The 18,022-nt window shown below is 39.6% G+C and overlaps 1 protein-coding gene across 1 annotated transcript in view; it reads right to left on the minus strand.

The window, feature by feature from the left end:
• HSD17B12 (hydroxysteroid 17-beta dehydrogenase 12) overlaps window positions 1-9,144 on the minus strand; it is a 153,669-nt gene extending 144,525 nt beyond the window's left edge. The window contains exon 1 of the mRNA XM_012790569.2: window positions 8,826-9,144. Within this exon, the coding sequence (XP_012646023.1) occupies window positions 8,826-8,985 (160 nt within the window). The 5' untranslated portion in view covers window positions 8,986-9,144. The remainder of the gene's footprint in view (window positions 1-8,825) is intronic.
• Between the last annotated feature and the right edge of the window lie 8,878 nt (window positions 9,145-18,022).

Below are 18,022 nucleotides of genomic sequence, written 5' to 3' on the forward strand. Positions count from 1 at the left end.
GTGGCTCACACCTGTAATCCCAGCACTTTGGTAGACCAAGGCAAAAGGATTGCTTGAGGGTAGGAGTTCAAGACTAGCCTGGGCAACATAGCAAGACTCTCAACTCTACAAAAAAATAAAAACATTAGCTGGGCCTGGTGGCATGTGCTTGTAGTCCCAGCTACTCCGGACCCTGAAGCAGGAAGATGGCTTGAGACCAGGGATTCGAGGCTGCAGTGATCTATGATTGTGCCACTGCACTCCAGCCTGGGTGACAGAGCAAGACTCTGTCTCTTTACAAAACAAACAAACAAAAAAACACTAGAATACCTTACTTAATAGATATTTTCATTCATTCAACAAATGTGTACTGGTACTATGTGTAGGCCCTGCTCTAGGTGCTGAAGATACAAGTGAACAAAAAAGACAAAGATCCTTGCATTTATTATACTTTACATTCTAACAGGGGTAGATAAACTAGAAACATCATGAGTGAGCAAAGTATACAGTAGGGGAGATAGTGACAATTGCTATGACAAAAAGGAAAAGTAGGGTTGGGTCATGGGATCAGATTGGGGATAGGGGAAAGAGAACTATGAGTTTAAAGGCAGAAGGGTTAGTTCTCTTGAGAAGTTGATATCTCAGCAAAGACCTGAAGGAGGTTAAGAATCAGCCACAGAAGAGAATTCTGTGAAGAAGAAGAGGCAAAGGTCCCAACCTTTGCTTTGCAGCAATGCCAACCCTGTTCAAGACACAGCAAGAGGTGAGTGTGGCTGGGAGAGAAGTAAGAGGAAAAGTGGGCAAAAATAAGGTTAAAAGTAAAAGGAGGCAGGAGGCAGGTGATTTAAAGCCTGGTTTAAAGCCTGGGGCAAATTTTGTGTTTTAATCTGAGTGGATGAGAATCTGCTGGAGAGATCTGGGCAGAGCAGCACATGAGCTGACTGAGGTTTGTCAAGGATCACTCCGGCTGCTGTGTAAGACCCAAGTGTAGGGGAGCCAAGGTGGAAGCAGAGAGACAGGAGACTGTTATTGTTATCATGGAAGCAAGAGATTTTGGTGTCTTAAAAATGATTGGATTCTGGATATTCTGAAGTTAGAGTCAGTGAGATTTCTTCACAGACTGTATGTGGAGAAGACTCAAAGATGACTCTAAGGTTTTTTACAAATGTAATTGAAAAGTTGCATATAACCAAACTTTTCTAAGTCCATCCTATGTTAGATTCATTAAGGAGAACCAAATATAAAGGAACTGCTTAGTAAATCTTTTCAACCAAGCAATGAATTCTTTTACAGTTGTACTAATCACCTCTAACTGATCTGTTCATAACTTCAGATTTTCAATAGTATAACTGCTGAGTGAAGTATGGCCAATAATCCCTTTTCATCAAATAAGAATAACTTATACAAATAAAAGATGTTCGGAGTGGTGGTTCATGCCTATAATCCTAGCACTTTGGGAGGCAGAGGCTGGAGGGTTGCTTGAGGCCAGGAGTTTGAAGTTGCAGTGAGCTATGATGACACCACTGCACTTTAGCCAGAGTGACACAGTGAGACTGTGCCTCAGAAAGAAAAAAAAAGTGCTCTATTAAGTATATCTTACTTGATATCCCTAAAAACACACAAAGGACTACACTAGAACTTCATTTACATCTCATTTCCTCCACTTAAGATTCCTGAAGAAGAAAAGTATGCTTAAAGGTTAACTATCTTGGCCTAAGGTCAAATGGCTTAGTAAGCAGCAAAGCTTGTCCTTGCCCAACTGACTCAAAAGCCAATCTGTTTGTTAGCTCTACTGCTTACCAATTTAATACTCTCTAGGTACACTAATTGTTCAAATTCTTAAATTGTCTAGCCTTTCCACCCTTCCTGCAATGACTAGAATGACTAGGTTATTTCAATAGAAATAACTTCACCTAATGGTGGCAAAGATAACTTTCCAGAAACTGGATAGTCTCCCTGGAATTGCCAGTTAGAGGTAAGACAAATGCCTTGTTTTGCTAGACAAAAATCAATAAATAAAACAAAGCATTCCTTCTGATACAGATCTGCAGCAAGCTTTTCAAGTATCACACCATGGTATTACGTTACCATGAGAACCAATAACCCAGTTTCTGGGTTCATTCAACAACCCTATCACTCAGTGCCTGGTAAGAGAAGAATTTCTCATATCATAGTGACTAAATTCTTCCCCCAGAGAGAAATGGTCTCTGAGAGGTGATAACCAAGAAGTGCACAAAAGTGGCCACCCTTACTATAAAATCGCATTTTTTTTTTCTAAAGGCAATTTTAACTGAGATTATTTGAATGACTCATACTGGTATATCTCTATATGGCAATGTTTTCTCAAAGAGGATGGCCAAAAACTTCAGGGAGATCACAGAAACAAGAAACTCTGTTTATAATTGCAAACTCGACTATGTTATCCTTCTGCTTAAAATCCCCTTTCATTTTCCATTGTTCTTAGGATTAAGATTAAGGGACCTGCTTACTGGCCAGCCTCTTCCTACCTCTCCAGTCCCATGGCACATTGTGCCCACCCTTTGCTGGCTATAGCCACTCAGGCCTTGTTTTATGAACACCTGCTCTTTCCTAGCTCTGGAATTTAGCACACGTTCTCTGCCAAGAATGTTCTTCCCTTTGCTATGCCTGCCACTCTTCACCTGGCTAACTCACACTCAACCTTCAGATCTCATCACTTCCCTGGGGCAGTTCTAGGACCTTCCCACAGCACGATTTGTTCATTTGATTACTGTTTGCCATCCCTCTGGGCTATCATAAGATCAGCACTCAAAGGTATTTTTGCTAGAGGGATATACTTGTACTCTTCCAGAAGCCCAGCAAAGGCTTTTGCTCACCTTAATCTCAATCTATCCCAGAAGATATGCATGTGAATTGCTACAGTTTGATTTTTTGCTAAGGCTGACAAGAGAAATGAAATAAAGGATCCACTACTTTAAAAAAAGTTTCAACTTATGCTTATCTACAAACAATATTTAACAGCACTGGAACTGATTATTCAAATACCCTTGTATTCTGAACTTATAAAGTTCATTATCTAAACCTTCTGACGAATTTTTTCTGAAACCAAAAAAGAAATAAATTATCCTCAATTCAACCAACCAAAACAACTAGTTTTAAAATCTAACAATCTCTGTTGTAAGGAGCAATGGTAATTTCAGTTTTCCAAAGGCATAGTCACCCAGATATTAACTTTTTCTTACTAAACTTTATCCTGGCAATTAGCTCAAGTGATTAGAGCATAATGCGACTAAGACTAATAATACTATTAATAATACCAAGTTATTAAGCACTTACGTACTATCTGTTTTACAAAGAATAAGTATTCTCACTTACCCTTACCCTTCACAATAAGCCTATGAAACCTGCTTCTCTAGTAGAGAAGCTAGAGAGAAGCTAGAATTCAAGTCTAGGTTTGGGTCGCCAAGATCTCAGGTTTGACCTCTAAATAGGAAAGTTAGTGTTGCATAGAAAGAAAGGAGAACAGAAAAAAAAAACAGGGCAGGGGAGGAGAATGGGGGCTGATGGAGGGTTGAGGGGAGAAGATAGATATTCTAATTTGGGGACTCCAGGGGCTGAATCTATAATCCCAGGAAACCTCCCTCTTTGGTTTTTCCTCCAAATCAGGTCAAGTAATGCTTTTAAGTCTAATCCTTCAGCTGCATCTAGCCCTGCCAACTCCAATCTAGAGAACTTATTCCATTTAAGCACATGGACTCCCTTTTGGAAGCTGAAGTGCTGAATGAACAAATATTAAAAAACTTTTATGACTAAATTTATTTGTTTCTTTGTCCTCCTTCACTTACCCTGTCTTTTGAAAAGCATGGTCTTTGTAATGACTACTGTGATCAACATCAGCTCACCAGCAAGAACAAGTATTTACACCCTAATACTAGAGTTTCCTGAATGTCAACAGGAGCACGTTACATTTACCAAACTGAACCTCCAGAGAGTTGTTAAATCCATTCAAGAATGCCAGAGTGATAAACAGAAAATAGCATTCAAAGTCAAGTCCAGACAATCTGATGACAGTCAAACCCTTTGATTTGTTAAGCACCTCAGTGACTTTCTACCATTTTCTCAGGCAGCAACAAGATTCATGAGTGCAAATTTGAAGAAAATCCCAAGCTACTTGACCCTAAAATGTGCTGACTATTCTGCAATGCTTCCAGAAAAGCCACACATGTGCAAATTTGAAAGTGTGCCTTCAATCAAAAAGCTTTTAATGAAGTTCACAGAGTATAAAGAAATCCACTCCCAAGTACTTATCCTGTCTATAAGCCAATCACCAACATACAATATGTGAATGTTGCAGAATAGATGACTTGGCTTCAAATCCTGACTCTGCAATTCACTAGCTATGAAACCATAGACAAGGGAAGTAATTTACTTAAGCCTCAGTTTTCTCCACTATCCACTGAGGATAACGGAGCACGTCTCAAAGAGAGATTAAAAATAATCTGTCAGGTATCCAGCACACTTCAAGCATTCACTCAATAAATGGTAGTGATGCTGGGCACAGTGGCTCACACCTGTAATCCTAGCATTTGGGAGGCCAAGGCAGGAGGATTGTTTGAGACCAGGAACTCAAGACCAGCTTGGGGAACATAGCAAGACACACTCTCTCTTAAAAAAAAAAAAAAAAAAAAAAAAAAAGTCTTATACTCAGAAAGAGTCTGAGGCAAAAAATAAATAAGTAAATAGTAGTTACTAATACTTCTCCTGGGTTTATCAATTTAAATAATTAACATTTCATATATAATTTTTCAAATCATGTCATACCTCAAAACCTAAAGAAAAGTACCTACTATTAATAGTTACTCAAACAGTCTTCAGCCATTTGAGGTAAATCCTGTGCAATTATCCAATGTGAAAACAGAAATTGTGATCATACCTGTGATTTTGAGAATCCTTTGATTCTAGGAGGTTGGCTATGCAAAGCGTTTTAATGAATGGCTTTTCCAGGAGACTCTCACCACCCTACTCCTTTTTTAAGACCTCATTATCCACTGAATCAGGGAAACCATGGAATAAAGGAGTTCCATGGACACCCAAAGCTGCAACTTCTTAGGGAATTACAAATGTAAATGTGAAGACCATTTGTGAAATCTAACCTCACTCCACAGAATAGAATATTATCCAGAAATAAAAAAGAAATGGAAGTACTGATTCTATGCTATGATGCACATGAAACTTGAAAACATTATACTAAATGAAAGAAGCCAGTCACAAATCTTCATAGAAAGAGATTACTGATTGACTAGGGCTGGAGTGGGTGGGGCTTGCGGAATGAGAGCTAATGGGTACAGAGTTTCTTTTGAGGAGGATGAAGATGTTCTGAAATTAGAGTTGAGGATGGTTGTACAACCCCATGAACCTAATAAAAACAATGAATTGTACACTTTAAATGGGTAAATTGTATGGTATATTAGTTACATCTCAATAAAGCTGTTTAAAAAAATCTAACTCACTGATTAGTGAATCCTTTATTATTTGCTGCCTGGAGCAATATCCTCTCCATTAAAAACTAAAAATAAGCGCTCTGAGTGCTGTCTTGTATTTAAACTTATAAAATATTTTGACTTTGGAAGTATACTTACCTTGCCTTTGCATCTATCATCTCCACTTTATTTCGGCAGCAATCATTTTAGATGAACTCCAGTAATGGAAACTGCTCAAATAAATGCAGATTTATTTTATCTATGCTCAAACCAAATTCTACAGATTACATTCTTTATTGCTCTACAGCAAAGACTGTTCTTTGCTTTATTTTGTACAAACTGCCTTAGTTAGCAATCTTCTTTTGATTTCTTGCTACACTGACCTTCAAACAACTGACACTCTACTTTCACAGGATCTTTTTGTTCTCCTAAGAAATACATGAAGTACCTATATAACAATGATAGGCAAAGGAGTCTTACCTACTAAATTGGCTATACCCACCTGCCAGGGGTCTAAACCAAGCTGATTCACTGGAGAGGGAATGCTACTGGAAAGAATTTAGACAAAGAGATGACCTAGCTCTTGATCAGAAGATAGAGATAAATTAGAGTATGGGCCAAGTAATAGATGATCTTAAAAAGCTAGTAAGACTAAGAAATCTGCTATCCAGAATATTTTTACTAATTGCAAAGCATACCTGTATTTCAGGTTTATTCAAAGTTTTTGTTCCTAAGTTTAGAAGAACTTATCTGATCAATATACCATTTACTGTGGGAAAAGACAAAAAGTGAGACTCCATGGTCCCTGCCCCTCAGACCACAAAATCTAAAATAAAGATCCTAAAATAAAGTGGAGGTGATAGATGCAAATTAGACAGACTCACATGAAGAAACTAAATAACAAAACTATGCTATCAATTCAACATATTAGTATAGAATATTTAAAATATTTAATTGGTTATGGAGAAGAAAGTATTAAACTAACATTAGTACTAGAAAGGAAGTAATGCCTCCCTTAATACTACTTCGCACTAGCATTTATTCAAAGGAGTCTGCATGGGAATAAACAGAGCCTCGGGAGTAAGATAGCAATTTAATAGGCAGAAAAAACTTACTAGTGCTATTTATATACAACAATTAATTCTAAAATCATAACTTTAGTTAAATAAATTATCTATTTTAATCACATTTTAACCCTAATTATTCAAGTGTCATCTCTGCTAGTTTGTGTTTTTCTAATTATTTCAGTTCACCCCTGATACAAAGAACCTGTTAAGATGAGCTGCTCTTAATTTTCTTCGTTTTTGAAAGGAGTCCCCGAATTTGGAAAAATGAAGAAAGCATTTTCTTTTAAGATGCAGGCCACTTGCAATTTTTTTTTTTTTTTTTTTTTGAGACAGTCTCACTTTGTTGCCCAGGCTAGAGTGGGTGCCATGGCATCAGCCTAGCTCACAGCAACCTCAAACTCCTGGGCTCAAGCAATCCTTCTGCCTCAGCCTCCCGAGTAGCTGGGACTACAAGCATGGGCCACCATGCCCGGCTGATTTTTTCTATATATATTAGTTGGCCAATTAATTTCTTTCTATTTATAGTAGAGATGGGGGGTCTCGTTCTTGCTCAGGCTGGTTTCGAACTCCTGACCTCGAGCAATCCGCCCACCTTGACCTCCCAGAGTGCTAGGATTACAGGTGTGAGCCACCACGCCCTACCCACTTGCAATATTATAAGTAACAATTTGATCACTTCTGCTTAAGCACTTAAAAAGAAAGATTTTCCAAAAATCCACGGTAAACTGAAGCCATCAATATTTCACTTCAATTATGACAATATGATCCTCTCTGCTGTCCCAGCGTTCTAGTTCAAATTTCATATCTAAATCTTACAGAAACATTTCCCTTAATTTATCAACAATCCATCCTCTGGGGCCAAATCTTTTCAATACAAATGTTACTTATGAGATGACAATGTCACATCACTTGACTTTTACTATAGACTCACATATACATGACTTGGACTTACTTACCATTTGAACAATTAGCCAGTAGATAGATAGTTCAGTCTTTGCTTACAAATTACAAAATGTTATCCCTATGGCATTACTATCTTGTGTAACTATTGCAAAAGTCAATAAATTTTCCAAAGCTGACGAAAAGAACTTGGGCAAGTCAATTGTGAAATCATACATAATCTTATTATAATCAAGTTGAACACTTCACTTCCTTTATCAGGGAATATCAAAAGATAACAGGTGATTGTGAAACAGAAGTATTATACATAATGTTGATAGTGACCTCGTATAATGGAAAGATCTCACATATATATGCATTACTACTTGAGATGTTTTCTTTTAATGTGTATGTTAACATAAACCCAAAAGGTTAATGTATTAAGTCTTCCCTACTAAGTTGTTTAAATGTTTTTGAATGAACAACAGAAAGAACATGGAGTAACATTATTCATGTATCTTACTTGAGCTTAGTCCACAAGCTATGCCTAACCACCCCAAAATTAAATAAAATGCTTAGGAAGTAAACATTCAATTATAAAACATCAAAATAAACAATCACATTAGAGAACAACCACAAGCATATCATAGGCAATCACTTAATTTTAAAAAGCCAAAAGAGACGAAAAATAAAGCAAAGAAAGAAACAGAAAAGGCACAAAAAGAAGAAAAGTGAGTGCAAAACTTCCCTGCTGGTAATTTTCCCAATTTCTCCAGTCTGACTTTTGTCCTCCATTTTTAAAATCCTCCGACTGGATAGAAAAAGATCCATGTGTTTAGCTCATTCTTTGTGAGGTTACTTTTTCCTACAAACGTCCTTCTGCAAAAAGTAGTGTTTTTGCTATCTACAGGAGTTATCAATTTGCGGACTGGGACTCCAGAACGGTTTAGCGAGGATCTTCTTTCTAAGGGCTTTGTAAATTATATGAAACAGCCCAAATCCAAGTAAATGAAAAGGTAAGGTTCCACAGAGCAAAATGACTTTTGAAATTCCACTCACCCCCAAAAAGCCAAGAGAATACTATATGCATCCTTAGCATGGGGCCAGTATTCACACCCAGGGAAAAACTTTATTTTACAAGCACAAGTGGCGAACCAGGTGGGTCGCGTGTGACCCACCTGGAGGAGGAAGCAAGGCGACTGACTCTGGGCCACGAACCCGGAACGCCTTAAGGGACACAAGCTCCAGGGACTTAAGTTCTCTCCTGCACCCACCGAGCAGCACTTCTAAGCAAGCCGTAAGATGACTAAGGGAGTGAGGGCGGGTGCGCGAGACGCGAAGCCTCAGAGAGGAGGAGAGAGCCGGGGAGGGGAAGGCCAAGCGCCGGGCCCAAGCCGCGAGCCGCAGCAGGAGAGAGGCCGCGGCGCCGCGTCCAACTCACCTGCCCATTCACCGAGCCCGGGGCCAACCCCTGCCTCGTTACCCACGCCCCAGACCCGAAAGGCCGTGAAGAGCGAGTACGAGATGCGCAGGGCCAGGTAGGCCACGGTGCCCGCGCCCACCCAATACAGGAAGCCGGCGGCCGGGAGAAGGCTCTCCATGGCTTTCGAGTAGGCCTCACTATCTCCGTGAATGAAGGTAGTGAAAGATGAATGAATGAAGCCAGAGGGAGGCGGAGGCGCCGCCAGTGACGGCGAGGACGGTACTAATAGGCGCCCCTCTTACACCACTTTGGGCCGAAACCCCGCCCACGGCGCCATATCCGTGTCGCCATTGGTGATTGCGCGTAGTGCGTCAGGCATTGGCTGACTCCGTTTCAGTGCCCCGCCCACGCCTCCTCCAAGCGCACACCGTGTTGGGTTTCCCTTCTGAGGCGGTGGATAGCCCACCTGCCAATCAAGCTTCAGTCCCACCCTAGCGCGTCACCACTCCCCAGGGTTCCGCCAGCCAGCGGCCTGTCTCACCCCACCAAAGTGCCCCGGTCTCTCATTGGCTGCAGCCGGTCCACGCGACTGCGGAAGACTGCGCTCCGATTGGCCAATCACACCCAGCCTGCTTTGAGCTCTGGTTTGAAGAGGGAATGGGATTAGTGAAGGCGCTAGTGAATGGGAAGGTGGTAGTAGGAAGTGGGCGTGGAGCCTTGGTTTTGTTTCCCTCCTTTATTAAACACTAATATATCACTAAGTGTGCTGTCATTTGTCCCATCAGCTTCTCCGAAAAGCGCTTGCGGTCTTCTGTCTCCGTGCCTTCCCTGCCGCACGCATTCGCCTGGGTAACACTCACTGAGGGCCCTCTAGGTGCCGGGCCTCCCTCCCGCGCTGAGCCTTAACAGCACCGAGTCTCCAACGACTCGGAGTTCAGGGCAAATAACCTGATGGAGTCAAATAACTATACTACACAATGGCATAAGAGCGGTAAGATGAATGAAAAGTAGACTATAGGAACACAGCTTGCTGAACTACTAGTTTTGGAAAGGGAGTCTATCTTTTAACTGTTCCTTAAAGGAGGATAGAGAATTTGACTTTTTTTTTTTTTTCTTTAATTTCTGTTCGGTGCGGGGAGGGGATTGTGGAATGGAATTTCGAGTGGGTACAAAAGTGTGCAGTCATGAGAACTACCTCAGCAAAGTTCCAGAGGAGGAAGACTACAAGGTAAGTTGAAGAATTGTGTAAGGTAAAGAAGTGCTTTACACTTACTCTGTCACCTTCCCTTCAAGAGTTTTTGTTTCCTTTTCTTGCAGGTGTTTGTAGTCACATAGGTACCTAAAATTTATTCTTAGCTAGTAGGAGCTGCTGATTCAAGATTTAAGAGTTTTTGTAAAGCTATAACTTAAGGGTAATAATTCTAAGGGTAACAGTTTTAAAATATTTAGTTTGAGCGCTCTCTCTTCCTGCCCAATCCTACCTTCTCTATCATGTTATCAATTAGGTCCAACCCTAAGGCTGTAATGTTCTTATAAACTGTCAATTGTCCAGCAGAATTCAGCCATGTGAGCTGAGCTGCACCATATTTTCTTTTAATTGATTTACCAACTTTGGCTGAGGCTGCGTCTTCAGTTCAACCAAAGTCCCACCACTCCTCTCCCTCAGCTTCTCCCTCTTTTCCAAATCTTTGCCAACAGTAGTGCCCCAAATTTATATATCACTGCTCACCAAAAAAAGTGCCCTCCAGATATTCAGGTACATCCTCCTTAGAATAGGGTAGAAGGAGCATAAGAGAGTTATTATACATGAACAATACATATTTTTGTTACATAAGTATGTATATGTCTGTGGCCCCAATAGAATCCATGATTACTGGGGACAGTATGCTGTGAATCCATAGGACATAGAACAGTAGCTGGAACCTAGAAGAACCCAACAAATATCTGACAAATAAGTAGAAGTGAAAATTCATTCAATAAATACTATTGTGCTCTAACTGTGTGCCACTCACTGAGCTAAGTACTGGGTATACAACAGTAAGCAAACGGTCAGTTCTCAGTCCTAATCCTTCTCTACCATTCAATAGTGGGTGGCCACTGTTTTCCTCACCAGCTGCTCCTGCTCAGTCTTTGCTGGCCCTTCCGCGTACCTCTAAACGATGCAATGCCCTTGGGCTCAGATCCCAGCTCTCATTACTCCATCTCCCTATGTGATTTTATCCAGTTGCTTGGTAAGCTGATGACTTCCAAATGTCTCTGTCCAGGCTCACCTTCTGCTTAGGGGTCCAGACTCCTCTACAGTGTGTGTGTGTGTGTGTGTGTGTGTGTGTGTGTGTATCTCCACCTGCCTACTCACATCTCGACTCAGATGTAAAATAAACATCTCAAACTTAACATGTTCAAAATAGAACTCTACCCACAACACAAACACACCCTCTTTTCTTTCCCATTTCTATTAATGGCACCGCCATTTACCCCCTTTCTAAGGCCCCAAACCTAGATATCAACCTTGATTCTTTCCTTTCCATCTTTCTTTTTTTTTTTTTAGACAGAGTCTCACTTTTTGCCCAGGCTAGAGTGAGTGCCATGGCATCAGCCTAGCTCACAACAACCTCAAACTCCTGGACTCAAGCAATCCTCCTGCCTCAGCCTCCTGAGTAGCTGGGACTACAGGCATGCGCCACTATGCCTGGCTGATTTTTTCTATATATATTAGTTGGCCAATTAATTTCTTTCTATTTATAGTAGAGACAGGGTCTCGCTCTTGATCAGGCTGGTTTCGAACTCCTGACCTCGAGCAATCGGCCCGACTAGGCCTCCCAGAGTACTAGGATTACCGGTGTGAGCCACCACACCCAGCCCTTTCCATCTTTCCATAACCAATCCTGCAGCAAGTCTTGTTCACTCTACTTCCGAAAGATATCTTGACAGACCACTTTTCCCATCTCTGCTACTACTAACCTAACGCAAGTCACAAGCATTTCTAGTCTGGAATATGGCAATAACCTCCTAACTGGTCTCCCTGAAACCTGTCTTGGTTTTTTTTCCCTCCACGCAGCAATGAAAGTGTTTTGATTGATTGATTGATTTGAGACAGGATGTCATTCTGTCACCCAGGCTGGAGTGCAGTGGAGTGATTGTAGCTCACGGCAACCTCAAACTCATGGGCTCAAGCAATCCTCCTGCCACTGCCTCCTGAGCAGCTGGGACTATAGGCACACACCACCACACAGCTAATTTTTTCTATTTTTTATAGAGATGAGTTCTTGCTCTTGCTCAGGCTGGTCTCGAACTCCTGACTTCAAGCAGTCCTCCCACCTCTGCCTCTCAGAGTACTAAGATTTACAGGTGTGAGCCACTGCACCTGGCCAGGTGTTTATTTTTTTTTTTTTAAGTAAATTAAATATCATTTCTTCTACTCAAATCCCTGCAAGGACTTTATGTCACATTGAGAACAAAATCCTCCAAAACTAGTTTATCTGCCCTGACCTCTTCTGCAGCATCGACGCCCTTTCTCATGTGCTCACTTGATTCCAGCCACACTGACTTCTTGAAGTTCCTCAAATAAGTCAAGTTCATTCTGGTCTCAGAGCCGTTATACTTCCTGTTTCTTCTACCTGGAACCTCTTACCTTCTATCTTCCCAAGGTTCACTCCTTTATATTATTTAGGTTTTTGCTTACACATCAACCCCCTTAGAGTGGTATTCTCTGATCACCTACATAAATATCCCAAATCGCTTCCACTCCTCTGCCCTATCAATCCTATCCTCTTACCCTACTTTGTTTTCCTTATAATACGTAATGCTTTCAAACTGTCTATATTCTATTGTCTACCCAATAGAATATAAGTTCATAAGGACTGTGACCTTTTCTTGTTCACTGTATCTTTACCTAAGATGTTCACCCAAGAGTCTTAGTATAATAGGTATGCAATAAATACCTATTGAATGAATAAATGAAAATAGACTGTCTAGTGGGAGAGACATTCAGCAAACTTCCAACTAATCATCTGATAAAAACTGTAATAAATACAAAGAAGAAAAGAATAGGAGCTAAGGAAAGAGGATAATAGGAGGATATAATTTAGATGAGGGAGAAGAGACTGCCCCAAAATGCCTAAGGAAGCAATATTTGAGCTGGGATCAGAGAATATGCATAAATCAAGTGGGGTAGGGTGGAGGAGACAGCAACAAACACCCAGTGGAAGCTCTGTTGTGGTTTTGCAAAATACTCTAATGTGCCTCTTGCAAATACCATAGCATCTGGCAAAAAATTAAATAGGCAATAAATAATAATTGTTGATACAGGATTTTTTAATAAATAAGAACAGGTACCATGGAACTAGACTTTGCCCTGCTGTTAGAATTTATTTTGAGTGTATTATTTTAACTAAAAGGAATATTAACAATTGAAACCATCTCTTTTTGGTATCCATTCTTTTTCTATAATGTCTAGCTATAATCCATGCAATTAACAAGACTATTTTTTATTAAAAATTGTACATATGTATGTGTACAATGTGAAACCATTAATAGTTCTCCAAAGAGGAACTAATACTATGTAACTCTGGGCTTTAGTGTCAGGTAAATCTGGAACCAGATCCTGACTCCAGCTCTTATTAGTTGCATGATCTTGTATAGATTTAAGCATTCAAACTCTACATTGGTAAAACAGGGATAATACTACTTAAACATTTAGCAGTGATTGGCAGATATTAAGTGTTCAGTGAGTAAGGTACTAGTCTTACCCCCATTTTACAGATGAGGAAACTGAGGCTTAAAGCATTTAAGTAACTTTCATATAGAGAGTAAGTGGCAGAATTGGGATTTGAATTAAACAGGTGTGGCTATGAAATCATGTCTCCAGAACCAGCTCAGAGAAGGCAGTATTAAAAAATGGACAAGGGAGAGTAAAAGAGTTTCTAGTAACATTTTGTTGTTACACAAATAACATACACAGACACAACAACATTGGATTTCAGTCTCATTTATTAAAAATATGTAGAGTTTATAATAGTCTTTAATATAAAAAATTAAGCAACAATATGTTATATCATATTAGTATACAAATGTTCCCATTTAATTTGAAATTCATTTTCAGTATTTCTGTAAATCAAGTTTCAGATCAGATTTTTGTGATGAAATTATGAATAGTTCAATATGATAAAAGAAAATTTCATAATTAGGGTATTTCATAGAAGCTAGGAATTTTTAAGCATACCATCTTGGTCAACCCTTTGGAACACAGAGCTGAATCTTTCATTTGGCTCTATAATAAAACTTTTTAACAGTTCTGTCTTCTTCTTTCTCATCTTCATTTAAACACAGTTCAACATATGGAACTTTAATTCGTCTTTAACTTCGGTTGTCCAATCCTAGGTTAAAAAAAAGAAATGCTGTGATGAACAACCAATTTAAAAGAAACTGAATCTTCAGCATTAGAAATTGGGAGGTTTCCAAAAAGCTAATATTTAATTTCTATAACAAACAATATTACCATAAGAAAAAAACACTAACATTTATTATGCTTCAATATTGCATTATCATTTTCAAAGCGATTTCACATGCATTACCTCATTCAAACATCACAATAATACCCCCATTTTTCCAACAAGGAAACAGGCTCTTTAACTTGAACTTCTTGCATAAGGACCACTTTAGTACAGCAGGCCTGTTTCTAGAACCAAGTCTGTACTAAAAAATCCAGGGTTCTTTCTACTCTATCACCTATTTTATAATAGGACTTACATTCACATTTCATGAAGTCTTCGATACACATATTCCTCAAATAAAACAAAAATCAGTCATTTTGAAACAAGTAATTTGAAATTATAGTTTTTATTTTATTTTATTTTTTTAGAAACAGGGTCTTGCTCTGTCAGCCCAGGCTGGAGTTCAGTAGAATGATCATAGGTCACTACACTCTCAAACTCCTGGGCTCAAGTGATCCTCCCGCCTCAGCCTTCAGAATAGTTGGGACTACAGGTACTTGCCACCACACCTGGATAAAATTATAGTTTTAATATTTCACTTATTTTTGAGTTGCAAAGGCTTACAAAATTATATAAAATGAAAAGGTATCCCACCCCATCTCTTATTCCCACTAATCATGGTTGGCAGTTTGTAGTGTATTCTATTTTTTTTTCTATGTGAGTATAAAACTATATGATATATATAACATGACATACACATACTTTTTTAAAACTAAGAACTGATCATACAATAATAATCCAACAACTTTTTTTCTCTACCCAATAATATACCACAAAAAATATGATAGTGAGGCCAGGGGCAGTAGCTCAAACCAGTAATCCCAGCTACTCAGGAGGCTAAGGCAGGAGGATCTCTTGAGCCCAGGAGTTTGAGACCAACCTGGACAACATAGTGAGACCCCATCTCTACAAAAACATTTAAAAATTAGCTGGATGTGGTGGTACATGCCTGTAGTCTCAGCTACTTGAGAGGCTGAGGCAGGAGGATCCCTTGAGCCCAGGAGTTTGAGGCCACAGTGAGCTATGATGATGCCATTGCACTCTAGCCTTGGAGACAGAACAACACCCTGTCTCAAAGAAAACAACAACAAAAAAACCATAGTGAAATCATGACATATCAATATTACACATTAACTGGTTTTCTTTATTGTATCAGCAGATCTAATAATCCTTCCAGCAAGCCTACTCAGAATACTTTTGCTTAAGAAATTAGTGCCATGGCAAACAAACCAGTTTAAAAGTAGGTGAAAGGGAAAGTAAACCACGATAGTTTCCCAACAACATACTTCCAGCCAAAAATAAGAAAACCTTAAGACAATTATGCAAGCAAACTTAAGGTAAATAATATAGCAGAATTTCAGGAGAAGTTTTTCTTCACCTGAATGCTTACTTCAGCAATGGACTCAAGATTTGCTATCTTTACCCATATTTTTTTCTAACAATCATAGCTAATTTAGCTAGAATCTTTTTATAACTTTTTCCTAGTTCTTGCCTTCACCATATTATCTTTGTAAATATATTTGATGCATACCAAAGATTAGATGAAACACACAAGTTATAAAACACAATGTAAGGAAAAACTAAACTTACCACCCAACTCAAACACCAAAAAGCCCCAAGAATCTACCCTATCCCATTCTCCAAAGGTAAGCACAGCCCTAAATGTTGTGTATCCTACTACCGCTTTTAAATATATATATATATATATACTGTTATCACAAATATAAATGAAATAATAATATATTGTTTAGTTTTACTCATTTTTGAGCTCTGTTATGAAAGCATAACACAGTGGTGTTTGGGAAGGCAACAAAGATCGCCCCTTCAGGACCAAGACATTCCTTCCCGCATTTGCTGAGCATGCTGGTTACTGAGGGCTCACAGCTGTGTCCCTCTATGGGCCCTGTCTTTGGCCAAAGGGAGCTGCCTTGCCCCCTCGCCAGGGGCAGCCTGCACCCAGTGACTGGTTATGTAGACGTGCAAAAGCCTGGACCATTTGCCTCAATTATAAACGTCTCTGAAAAGCCTTCCCAGCTTCAGAGCTCCCTGTGGCATTAAAACTGCAAGGCAGTTCCACTTCTCTTTCAACTCAATTCTGGTTCCCTCACTCCCTTAAGGATGTTGTTCCCCAGAGTGCTCCAAAATATATCCCCTGCAAGCAAATCTCAATCTCAGAGTCCGTTTCCTGGGAAACCTGACTGTTATGGGCTGCATTGTGTCCCCCTAAAAGATATATTCAAGTCCTAACCACTCCCCCAACGTGTGATCGTGGCCTTCTTTGGAAATAGGGTCTTTGCTGATATAATCAAGTCAAGATGAAGTCATACTAGGTTAGGGTAGGTCGTAATCCAATGATTGAGTCTTTATAAGGAGAGAGAGGTTTGAAGGGAAACAGAGAGACAGAGGGAAGGAAGCCAGTGACAATGGAGGCAGAGATTGTAGTGATGCAGCTACAAGCCTAGGAATGCTAAGGAATTGCCAACAAGCACCAGAAGCTATAAAGAGGCAAGGAAGCACTTTTCCCCAGAGCCTTCCTCACCTTAGGTGAAGTGTTGGCCCTCCAACACCTTGATTTGGGACTTCTCGCCTCCGGAATGGTGGGAGAATAAATAAACTCCTGTTCTTTAAAGCTACAACATCTGTAGCTATTTGTTATGGCCACCCTAAAGAAATTCAAACATGGACCTTAAACATATACTTGGGTAGCCTTCTGAAACTTGCTTTCCCCCCCCCCAATATCATGTTTCTAAGAATTATTCATAATGTTGACTCTGTGATTCTCCAGTTCTTTTTTTCTTCAACATCAGTGGCAATATCCCATCAAAGATATATTAATAATATATACATGAAAAATCCTTAACTCTATTTTTTCTAAAATGATTATGCCTCTGGTTTGGGATACATTCTCTTATATTTTTTTATGTTTCTGTATTTTATTTCAAATTCTTTGAGAAAAATTTCTATATAAATTTGAAAATCCATTACATATCTATCTTTATACATGGAAGTGTATGTTAGATAGAATAATGACCCCCAAAGATATCCATGTCCTAACTGCTAGAACTTGTAGATGTTATCTTGTAAGGCAACATAAACAAATATGATTAAATTAAAGACCTTGAGATGAGGAGATTATCCAGTGAGCCTAATCGAATCACAAGGGTCTTTAAAATTGTTTTTTTTTTTTTTTTTTTTTTTTTAGACAGAGTCTCACTTTGTTGCCCAGGCTAGAGTGAGTGCCATGGCGTCAGCCTAGCTCACAGCAACCTCAAACTCCTGGGCTTGAGTGATCCTTCTGCCTCAGCCTCCCGAGTAGCTGGGACTACAGGCATGCGCCACCATGCCTGGCTAATTTTTTATGTATATATCAGTTGGCCAATTAATTTCTTTCTATTTATAGTAGAGACGGGGTCTCGCTCTTGCTCAGGCTGGTTTTGAACTCCTGACCTTGAGCAATCCGCCCACCTCGGCCTCCCAAGAGCTAGGATTACAGGCGTGAGCCACAGCACCCGGCCTTTAAAATTGTTTTGATCAGAAAAGTATATATGACCATGGAAGAAAGATCAGAGAAATGCAGCATTGTTGGCACTTTTTTTTTTTTTTTTTTTTGCCATTTTTTCAAGGCATTTCTTCTGTTAAGTTTGAGGAGAAGGAAAGAGAAGTTTATTAATTTGCTGGTAAATGAGGAAATTGGCAGACTCTTGTCTCAAAGTACCAATGTCC

The sequence above is a fragment of the Microcebus murinus genome, chromosome 4 (assembly GCF_040939455.1).
Source record: "Microcebus murinus isolate Inina chromosome 4, M.murinus_Inina_mat1.0, whole genome shotgun sequence".
Taxonomy (NCBI): domain Eukaryota; kingdom Metazoa; phylum Chordata; class Mammalia; order Primates; family Cheirogaleidae; genus Microcebus; species Microcebus murinus.